Source organism: Sciurus vulgaris (genome assembly GCF_902686455.1).
Source record: "Sciurus vulgaris genome assembly, chromosome: 10".
Taxonomy (NCBI): Eukaryota; Metazoa; Chordata; class Mammalia; order Rodentia; family Sciuridae; genus Sciurus; species Sciurus vulgaris.
In genome coordinates this window covers 56325437-56337630 of record NC_136470.1, presented here as the reverse complement: position 1 = coordinate 56337630, position 12194 = coordinate 56325437, and the positions used below count along the sequence as shown (strand labels likewise).

The following is a 12194-nucleotide window of genomic DNA, read 5'->3' as shown; positions in this document are numbered from 1 at the left end:
ATGTATTAAATAGATAGTGCACCACAATGAAGTGGGTTTTATCCCAGGGATGCAAGGTTGGTTCAACATATGGAAATCAATAAATGTAATTCACCATATGAACAGACTTAAAGTCAAGAATCACATGATTATTATGATAGATGCAGAAAAAGCATTTTATAAAATACAGCATCCCTTCATGCTCAAAACACTAGGAAAAAATAGGGATAGTGGGAACATTCCTTAACATTGTAAAGAATATCTGTGCTAAGCCAGTGGCTACTATCATTCTAAATGGTGAAAAACTGAAAGCATTCCCCCTAAAAACTGAAACAAGGCAGGGATGCCCTCTTTCACCACTTCTATTCAACATTGTCCTTGAAACTCTAGCCAGAACAATTAGATAGACCAAGGGAAAAAAAGGGATATGAATAGGAAAAGAAGAACTCAAACTATCACTATTTGCTGATGACATGACTATATACTTAGAGGAACCAGAAAATCCCACCAGAAAACTTTTAGAACTCATAAGTGAATTCAGTAATGTAGCAGAATATAAGATCAATGCTCACAAATCTAATGATTTTTATACATAAATGATGAATCTTCAGAAAGTGATGTTAGGAAAACAACCGCATCCACAATAGCTTCAAAAGAAAGAAAATACTTAGGAATCCAATCTAACAAAAGAGGTGGAAGATCTCTACAATGAGAACTACAAAGAGTAAAGAAATAAAGAAAACCTTAGAAGATGGAAAGATCTCCCATGTTCTTGGATAGGTAGAATGAATATTGTCAAAATGGCCATACTACCAAAAGTGCTATACAGATTCAATGCAATTCCGATTATAATCCCAAGGACGTACCTTACAGAAATAGAACAAGCAATCATGAAATTCATCTGGAAGAATGAGAAACACAGAATAGCTAAAGTAATCCTTAGCGGGAAGCAGAAAGCAGGGGGTATTGCAATACCAGAACTTCAATTGTACTACAAAACAAAAGTAACAAATGTGCCATGGTATTGGCACCAAAATAGACAGGTAGATCAATGGTACAGAATAGAGGACATGGACAAAAACCCAAAATTTCTGATACTAGACAAAGGTTCCAAAAATATGCAATGGACAAAGATAGCTTCTTCAACAAATGGTGCTGGTAAAACTGGAAATCCATATGCAGCAGAATGAAACTAAACTCCTATCTCTCACCCTGCTAAAAAATCAACTCAAAATGGATCAAGGACCTTGGAATCACACCAGAGACCCTGCATCTTATAGAAGAAAAAGTAGGTCCAAATCGTCAATATGTCAGCATAGGATCTGACTTTCTTAACAGGACTTCCATAGCACAAGAAATAAAGGCAAGAATCAATGAGTGGGACAGATTCAATCTAAAAAGATTTCTCTCAGCAAAGGAAACTATCAGCAATGTGAAGAGAGAGCCTATAGAGTGGGAGAATATCTTTGCCACTCATACTTCAGATAGAGCCCTAATTTCCAGAATATATAAAGAACTCAAAAAACTTTACACCAAAGATACAAGTAACCCAATCAATAAATGGGCTAAGGAAATGAATAGATACTTCACAGAAGAAGATCTACAAGCAATCATCAAACATATGAAAAAATGTTCAACATCTCCAGTAATAAGAGAAATGCAAATCAAAACTACCATGATATTCCATCTCACCCCAATTAGAATGGCGATTATCAAGAATACAAGCAACAATAGGTGTTGGCGAGGATGTGGGGAAAAAGGGACACTCATACATTGCTGGTGGGGCTGCTAATTACTGCAGCCACTCTGGAAAGCAGTATGGAGATTCCTTAGAAAACTTGGAATGGAACCCAGCTATCCCACTCCTTGGCCTATACCCAAAGGACTTAAAATCAGCATACTACAGAGTTGCAGTCACATCAATGTTCATAGCTGCTCAGAGAATCTTAAAGGCCAGGAGAGAAAAAAATTGCATTATATATAGTGGGAAACCAATTGAAATCTCAGGTCATTTCTCAACCCAGACATTCAAAGTTAGGGGTTCTGGAATAATATATTTCAAGATATGAAAAAAAAAATGAGGATGACCAATGATTTTGTGTCCAGAAAAACTAAGCTTCAGATTTGAAAATGAAATAAAAAATCTTCCATGATTAAACAAAAGTTAAAAGAATTCACAACTAGAAACTCTGATCTATAGAGCATTTGCCACAAAAAATTGCATGGTGGTGAAATGGAAAAACACAAGTTTAAAGGATCAAAGGAAAGATGTACACCAAAGAATTATCATGGAAGGAGAAACTAATTCAACTTAAAAACCAGAAATAAAAAAAATGAGCAGAATTACAACTTACATTTCAATATTAACCTTGAATGTTCATTACCTACAGTCCTCAATCAAAAGACATCGACTGACAGATTGGATGAAAAAAGAAGACACAATAATTTGCTGTCTGCAAGACATTCACTTCATAGGCAAACACGTCCACAGACTGAAGGTAAGAGCATGGAAAGAGTTGTATCTCTCACATGGATTGTGTAAATGAGCAGGGGATTCTATACTCATGTCAAATAGAATGAACTTTAAGCCAAAGTTAATCAGAATGGACAAAAAATATTCCGTATTGCATAAGGCATTCTCTATGTACCTCAAAAAAAAAAAACCTTCTCAGATTTAAGAGTCAAATAGATGACAAACAATAATACTGGATGCATTCAACATCCCTCTTTCACTTTTGGAAGGATCTTCCAAACAAAAGCTAAATGAAGAAGGTATTGAACTAAATAATACAATCAATAATTGAGAGTTAACAGACATATACAATATTTCATCCATCAATGAGCAAACATACTTTCTTCCTGGAAGCACATGGATTCTTCTCTACAATAGACAATATCTTATGCCACAAAGCAACTCTTACTGAAAACAAAAGGAATGGAGATATTACCCTGAATCCTATCACATCATAATGAAGATAATTTAGATATCAATGATAAAATAAAATGTAGAAGTGACTCTAAATCCTGGTGGAAACAAAATACATTATCTCTAGGTGTTGTTTGGTTTAGGTACCCAGGGTCAATGTTCTACAAATTGATTTGAGGATGGTATCAAGATAGGTAGATATAAGAGCACAGGTAAGATATTCCCCAGGGTGGGGAATGATGTGGAATTATGATGAGTTCAGAATTGCAAAAGATGGAGTCTGAATATCCACATGACCAAATTTTCTCTCTCTACAGGATCAGGAAATGAATTGTGTTGATTTCCACTAAAAGAAACAACAAGACAAGGAGTGGGGGCATGATGGCACATGCCTGTAATCCCAGCAACTTGGGAGGTGAGGCAGGAAGATCACAGGTTCAAAGCCAGCCTCAGCAATTGGGGCTGTAAACAATTTAACCAGTCTCGTTCTCCAAAAAAAAAAAATAGCAAAAGGTCTAGGGGTGTATCTCAGTGTTTAAGTGCCGCTGGGTTTAATCCCTAGTACCAAAATAAATAAATAAAATCACCTCCTGGAATTCCTATGGTCTACCTGCTATGGGATTGTACTTTTTTGGGTTCTTCGCACTTACCTGGCTTCTATGTATCTCTTCAGTATCACCTCCTAACTCCTCCACCAACTCTATCAAATCTACTTTGACAAGGTCAGATGTGACTTCCCTACTGAAAAAGCATATGCACAATTTCTGTTCTCAACTCAATGCCTTAAGAGGATTTGATGGAGATGATCTACTACTTGAGTCCACAAATTGACTGACTTAGCAGTATACAGCATAAGAAGTGGAGAGTGAGTGCATATTCAAATGTGTAATTTACATTAGTGTAATAAAGATAGCACTTAAATGAATAATGCAACCATACATTTATGGGTATTTTAGATTGAAGGCTAAAAATATTACATGATAGTTCAAAACAACAGTTATCAAATTTATGGCATTTTTCATCTTATTATTATTATACTCCAAACTAAATCCTTTCCTTGAACTTTGATCCTTTTGTCTTGTCAAATGTACTAAGATATCAAAACAAACTGGTCAAGGGTAGTGGCAGAGAAGAGAGTGAAACTAGCTTCAAAGACCAAGTCATCCATTATTTCCATCATGCCACAGCTTTTGTGCTTACACAATTTATCACCCTGAACTTCATATAAAAATTAAACACAATCCCATTTTTATTAGCACTCTCAAAATGAAACACTTAGGTATAAGCCTAACATAGTCTTTGTAAAATCTACAATAGGAAAACAGAATCTGTTCAACAAAATCAAACAAGAACTAAATAAATGGAGAGAAGTTCCATCTTCATGGAGAGGAAGACCCAAACTTTTCAAGATCTTAGTTGTTTTCCGAATTTAACCTATAGACTCAATGCAATCCCAAATAAGTTCTTAGTAAGTTATATTGTGGATATTGACAAACAGATACTACAATCTGTATGAAAACACAAGAAAACCACAATAAACTATGCAATATTGAGAAGAACATAGTTGGAGGACCTGACTTCAAGACTTACTATCCAGTCACATCATCAAGAGAATAGATCACTGCAGAATCAAGAGCCAAATGAATCCATGAAGCAGAGAGACACTTCATAAATATACCTAAATAAATGTAGTTACGAAGTCTTCGACACAGGAATGCAATGCAACACAATGAAGAACAGATAGTTTTTTCAATATATGGTGCTGGAATTACTGGATATTCACATGCTAAAAAAAATGAATCGAGACATAGATTTTTCAACCCTCCCAAGAATCAACTCACAATGGAAGCCAGGCCAATATGCAAAATTATAAAACTCTCAGAAGACAACCTAAGAGAAAAATGAGATGGCCTTGGGTTTGACAAAGACTTTCTACGTAATTCAACAAATGCACACTTGTAAAAGAATTATTAAGCTAGATTTCACCAGTGAATATTTCTGCTTCAGAAAAGCTAATGTAGAGATAAAGCCAAGCCATAGACTGCATGAGATTGTTCTCAAAAGATACAGATTTAGCCCAAAATATGCAGCAAACTTTTAAAGTCACAATAGGAATACCGTCTGCTTTTCTGTTTCTCCTTTCTATTAGATTTTCAAATGTTCTCTATTTCTTTGAACCTATGTTTAAGTTTAAACACTAAAAATTATAACATGTATTTGTTACTTCCATACTACTCCTCCACAGATTTAAGTAAAATTCATCTCCAATAATGATGTTATCATTTTCTATGCATATTTTAATAGTATTTTCATTTTATCCTTTTTCTCTCCCAATTAAATATTGCTATTCTTTTGTAAGTATTCTTTAAATATTTACCTGTTCTTCAGATATAGCTTCCTCCTATATGCGAATTTCTCTTTGAAGTTTCAAATTCCTTCTATCCACAGTACATTTTCAGAATTCTATTAATAATTTTTTGGGGGGTGCAAAGCAAGTTTCATTGAAGGAGAGGACAGACAAAGACTCTCAAGAGGGGAAGTGGATCCAGAGTTCAAATCCCTTAATGACACATTTTTGGTGACACATTCTTTAATGTGTTTTTCTGAAATGGCTTGATTTTTCTCCTCATTCTTTTGCTTTGTTTGTTTTTCTTTGAGGTGCTGGGTGTTGAACTAGGCACACATTCTGACAAAAACACTACTGCAGTCCAACTTATTCTTCTTTATACTTATAAATCAAGAATAAAAAAAAATACAGGAATCTCATATTTCTTGAATTAATGCTATATAACTTAAAAATATCAGTCTACTGCCTTCTGCTTTCCATTATTGATATTTTGGGGGGATTACTCCTATTGCTTTACTTTGAAATATTCTGCTTTTTATCTCTACCTGCTTTTAACCTTTTTTTTTCTTAGTCCTCATAGTCTATAGTATCAACTTGATTTTGAAATATGAATTATTGTATCAGTTTAGCTTGAAGATAGTCTACTTAAATTTGATAATCCAATAGCCTAATTAATACTGCAAAATCTTTTCTTGTTCTACTGGATGATCTTCACATGCTTAAATTTTGTACTTTTTAATACCATCTGTCTACCATGTTTTATACACTTTCAATTTATCTTCAGTACCATATTTAGAACTCTAAATAATTTTGACATTCTGAACCATATTTTAGGAAGTGTATTAGTTTGTTCTTCAATTCATTTATACTCCATCAGCAATTATAAGAAAACATATTCAACATCTTCTGCAATTCCTTCTTTGCCTGTCTGATTGGATCTTCATTCCACATTGGAGGGTTTAAATTGCAACAGAATAAGTTTTCATTAATTTCCCATGTACTTTCCACTTTCTATTTGTAATTATTTCTATTCTGTTTTGATAATATGTAATTACATTTCATATTTTGAACACTGAATTCTATAACCATTTAGAAATAATCATTATATGTATTATCTGGTCACTTTAAATAATATAAGAGTCTTTAATTTTTAATTTATTTTGATTCATTGTACACAAATGGGGTACAATTGTGGTTTTCCTGGTTGTACATAAAGTAGAGTCACATCATTTGTGTAATCATACATGTACATAGGGTAATGATGTTTGTCTCATTCTGTTATTTTTCCTTCCCCCATTCCCTCTTATCCTTCTTTTTCCTCTATACAATCCATCCTTTCTCCCTTCTTGTCTCCCTCACACTCCCCATTATGTATCATCATCCGCTTCTCAGAGAGATCATTCCACCTTTGGTTTTTTGGGATTGGCTTATCTCGCTTAGCATGATATTCTCCAACACTGTCCATTTACCTGCAAATGTCATAAATTTATTCTTCTTTATGTCTGAATAATATTCCATTGGTGTGTATATACCATAGCTTCTTTGTTCATTCATCAATTGAAGGGCATCTAGGTTAGTTCCCCAATCTAGCTATTGTGAATTGAACTGATATGAACATTGATGTGGTTGCATCACTGCAGTATGCTGATTTTAATTTCTTTGGGTTTAGGCCAAGGAGTGGGATACCTGGGTCAAATAGTGCTTCCATTCCAAGTTTTCTAAGGAATCTCCACGTTGCTTTCCAGAGTGGCTGCACTAATTTGCAATCCCACCAGCAATGTATACATATACCCTTTCCCCCACATCCTGGCCAATACCTATTGTTAGTTGGATTCTTGACAATAGCCATTCTAATTGGGGGGAGATGGAATTTTAGGTTAGTTTTGATTTGCATTTCAATATGAGAATCTTTGAGATCTAATACTATTGTGAATTTCACTGGAACAATAAGGAATCCAGAATAGACAAAGCAATACATAGCAAGAAAAGTGAAGCAGGAGGCATCACAATACCAGAGTTTAAATTATACTACAGAGGTGTAGTAACAAAAACAGCCAAGTGTTGGCACCAAAACAAACATGAAAAACAATGGTGCAAAATACAAGACACAGAGACCTATTATCTCCTATTGGACAAACGTACTAAAAATATTCACTGGAGAAAACAGCCTATTCAACAAATCAAGCTGGGAAAATTTCTCATGTCTCAAAATGAAAATAAACCCCATTCTGTTACCATGCACAAATCTCAATGCAATGTGGATGAAAGATATAAGCACTAGAACAGAGTCCCTTCTTCTAATAACAGAAGAAGTAGTCCCAAATCTTCACAATATTGGTTTAGGATTGGATGGCTTAAGAAGACTTCTAAAGCACAAGAAGTAAAATCAAGAATCAATAAATGAGTTGGATTCAAACGAAAAAGCTTCCTCTCAGCAAAGGAACCAATCAATAATGTGAAAAGAGAGCCTACGGAAAGTAAGGAAATCTTTGCCATCTGCACCATAGATAGAGCATTAATCTCCAGGATATATAAAGAACTCAAAAATCTTAACACCAAAAAAATAAATAGACCAATCAATAAATGGGCTTAGAAACTGAACAGATATTTCACAGAAGAAGAAATATAATGCATCAACAAATATATGAAAAGATGTCCAACTTCTCTAGCAATTGGAGAAATGCAAATCAAAACTACTCTAAGAATTCATCTCATTCCAGTCATACTGGCAGTTTTTAAGAATTTAAACAACAGTAAATGTTGGTGTGGATGTGGAAAAAGGACATTCATACGGCTGGTGGCACAGCAAAATGGTGCAACCACTATGAAAAGCAGTAGGAAGATTCCTAAAAACTTGGAATGGAAACACCATTTGACTCAGTCATCCCACTCCTTGGTCTGTACCCAAAGAACTTAAAATCAGCAAAGTACAGTGATAGCAGCTCCACTCACAATAGCTACACTATGGAATTAACCTTGGTGTTCTCCACATGAATGCATAAAAAAAATGATATATATACACAATGTAATATTACTCAGCATAAAGGAGAATGAAATGATGGCTTTCGCAGTTAATGGATGGAGCTGGAGAATATGCTAAGTGAAATAAGCCAATCCCCATTAAGATTCAACACTGTTGAAAGTCTCTGTACTTCCATCAGAAGGTACAAGATGGGAAGCTCACAAAATACTCAAGTTCAGTATTACCACTCTCACCATCAACAGTCCCCCACTCCTGTCCCCAATCTCCTCCCCACCTTGACATCTGACTCACTTTGCTCTTTGCTTTCATTTATGTTAATGGTCACAGGCAGCCCAGGACTCCCAGTCGCCCCCAGTATTTCCAATCTAATGCCCAAGTGGCTCTGAACATGCTCCTTACTTTCACCAGCTGTGCTTTCAGGGGAACATTTCTTCTCTCACAAACTCAGGTCTAGAGATGAAGGAAGTGTCCTTTTGGATTTTCATTGCTCTTTGAAGTTCCATCACTCTAAAATTGAAAAAAGAAAAATAAAAGATTAGTAAGAGTAGTAAAGGCAAAGTAGTCAAAAGGCAGAAAGATAATGTGCAAAAGACTAGAAACCTTGTTGTTGAAATAACCATTACTGATTTCCAGAAAAGATTTTATACATATATAAAGATCAGTTGCAAGGAATAAAAAATCACAGTCCTCTGTCCTGAGATCAGGGTCCACTGGCAGTCCTGGGAGCACTACCGGAGCTCTGCACTGGGTCCACCACATCAAGGTCCACAGCAAGTCTCCTCAAGAGTTCTCTCTCCCTGGCTCCTCCCTTAGCTGGTGAGGACGTTCACTCTCACCTGTCTATTAAATGATATTAAGGCTTTGAGAAAAATGTAAAAAACTAAAATAAATATATAATCTGGGAAAGAGAAAAGATCCAAGATTTAGATATGAGTTATGCACAATATGAAACAGAAAGAACAGAGAAAGTGATGATTTCTCTGCAAAACAGGGCAAAATATAGAAAGAAAAAACCCAGTGAGTTAAGTATTCTAACTTTTAAGAAGCCTTTAGATTTTTAATTTTCCAAAATGTGTGATGAGTACTCTCTAGGTAAACATCTTAATGTAATTTTAATATTCTCATACAAAAATATCTTAAACTTGAGGACATTTTGAAATCATCACTGAAAGTCAAATGCCACCTTCTGTTTTTAGCAACACACATGCACAGATACACACACCAGGTCATGGGTCAATCACTCAGTGATTCTGTATGATCTGTTTGTGGGCCAGTGACAGGAGGTGCAGCCTCTTCACCCCATCATCCTCCTCTCTCACTACTGCTGATGTTTCTGGTCCCTTGGTGTTCAGCTGTGTTCATCACATGAGCAAGGAAGATTAAAAGGATACAAAGTGATGGATCATCTATTTTTTTTAAATATACTTTAAGAAATTATTTTTTCAATAGCTAATTTTTAAATGATTAAAACTCACTGGTTCCAATATCATCATTTAAAGACATAAGTTGAATTTATGAAATATGGAAAAGTAAGTATATGAAGTAATAGTATATGATAAGTATTCTTGAGTAATAATTGCAAATATATTACATAGTTATTTACCTGTAATGGCAGAATTCATTTTAGAAAGAAAAATACAAACGGATTTGTATTGGGTAACCTGAATTAGAAGAAGATTTAAAAGAAATAAATTGACCTACACCTGAGGATTCACAAGGGAAGCCATCGTTTTCTGAATATGAAAGAGACAAAATGTTAACAATTCAAGGAAGAAAACTTTCATATGACAAAAAGAAAAATAATATATAAGAGCAAGTGAAATTTCTTAAACTGATTACAATTTAAGTAGAATTACTTCTTTCATAAAATGACAGTAACAGTAAAATAAAAAGTAATTAATATAAGACACAGTGAATAACTCTCCAATGTTAGTAAGTACTCAAACTCCATTTAAAAAATCCTGAATTGGTCAATAAAATGGGTGAGATTTATTGTATGAAAATTATACTTCAATACAGTTGTTAAGATGTAATGAAAAATATACCTATCTATCTGTAGTAAATTAAAACATTTACTGTTGCAGGTACTTTCTCCAGGGAATTGCCTACCAAGGAACAGGGGAATAATAAGCAACCAAACAAGGCAACAAGGAAAAGCATGATGTTTGACATGTGATTTGTTTCTAAAATGCAACTTCCTTTCTAGTTGACTCAAAAGTTCTAGGTAAATGTTTTTCCTTTTCCTAAGGGTATACCAGATTAAAGTATACAAGGTGAAGATCAATATTACTTGCAAAGAAGTGGGCTTCTTCCTTGAACAAAGCCTTTATTTCTCTGATGATGGAAACATATTAAATACACTTGATTCAAACCACGTAAGATTTTAACTGAATTATATTATTTTATAAAACTTGATATATGACTTCAGATACAGAAGAACATATTAAATAAAAATAACAGCCATCCTGGTGATATAAATGGCAATATCAACACCAAGATAAACAGGAGACCTGAACTTGCATCTTTCAAGTACAATGGAAGAAAGAGAAAGCAGAAGAACCAGTGTAGGGAAGGAGAGTGTAACTCTCACAAGACTTTCCTGAGATGGCTCAATGAACTGTAACACATGGACTTCATTCTCATGATGATTTACACATTTTAAAAATCCATTATATTCCAGTTCTTACCCAAAGATATTCTAATTATGAGTTATAAATCATTTTAGTTATAATGCTTATTTTTATGAATTTATATGTTTGACAGATTGCAATATTTGATCAGAATTTTTTTTTTAATTGCAAACCCGTATATGTATATAGAAGGCATTTCCTACTAATCAACTTTAAGTAGATTTTTAGCTCCCTTTTGCTATCTAAATAATGGGACAAAGCCCTTATTCTGTGCTATTCTATTGTTTCCCTAGGACACACTTGCTAAAAGTTGCATTTCTGGGTCAAAAGGTATACATTCTAACATTTTCACTTGTTGCTTGGTATATATACATAAAGTTTATTTTTTAATATTTTTGTTTTTATTCATTTTTTGGTGCTGGGGATTGAACCCAGGGCCTCCAGCATGCTAAGCGCATGCTAACCACTACAATAAGTTACATCTCAAGCCCCCCAATTTTAATATTATGTAGTCACATTGATTTGTCTCCTCCCTGATGCCCTGTAGTGGGAATTGTTCTTTAACACTGAGCTGCATCACCAGTGCCCCCAATTTTTTTACAAAAGTGGAGAGAAGAGTCTTGCTAAGATCCCAATGCCTGCCTCAAATTTGTGATCCTCCTGACTCAGTCTATTGAGTCTCTGGGATTAAAGGTGTGAGCCATGCTTCCTGGCTTCATTCTTGTTCTTTTTGTTGTTATATATATATATATATATATATATATATATATACACACACACACACAACACCATTTAATGAAGGTTTGCTTCAAACTCAAGGACTCAAGTGATCCTTGTGCTCTAGCCTACAGAGTAGTTGGAAATAAATGCATGTGACTCCAAGACCGACTTTTATCTTTTTATTTTTCTCGATTTTTGATTTTAGGCATTACTAGAGTTTGAATCCAGGCACATTATGCCACTGAACTACCTCCTCATGCCTTTTCATTTAGCAGGGTTTTACTAAACTGCCAGGCCTGGTCTCAAATTCATGATCCTCCTGCCTCAGGGTTTTCGGTATGTGTCATTATGCTCAGTCATCTTAAATTGCTGCTTTATACTCTGGATTTACTCACCTCCCATAAGGATGCAATATCGCCACTCCTTGGGGGGCCCACAAATGGAGACTTGGACCCAGGGAGTTTCGGAGTCTCTGTGGGGAGTGGATTGGTGAGCCACAGCCTCCCAGTGCTTTCCACTCTGTTCCCTCCTCTCTTTGGAAAAGCAGGTCTTGTGACATATACCTGGGGAACAAAAGGTTAAATGCAAGGGGTCACTTTCCACCTTGGC

At 35.0% G+C, this 12194-nt stretch overlaps 1 protein-coding gene across 3 annotated transcripts in view; it reads right to left on the bottom strand.

The window, feature by feature from the left end:
• Positions 1–8590: 8590 nt before the first annotated feature.
• The window catches only part of LOC306670535 (uncharacterized protein), a 217077-nt gene continuing 213473 nt past the window's right edge, over positions 8591–12194 (bottom strand). For all 3 annotated transcript variants that reach the window (XR_013766433.1, XR_013766434.1, XM_079155211.1), the window contains one exon: positions 8591–8742. Coding sequence is in view for 1 of the 3 variants with exons in the window: in XM_079155211.1 (XP_079011337.1) it covers positions 8686–8742 (57 nt within the window). In the remaining 2 variants the exon portion in view is untranslated. The remainder of the gene's footprint in view (positions 8743–12194) is intronic.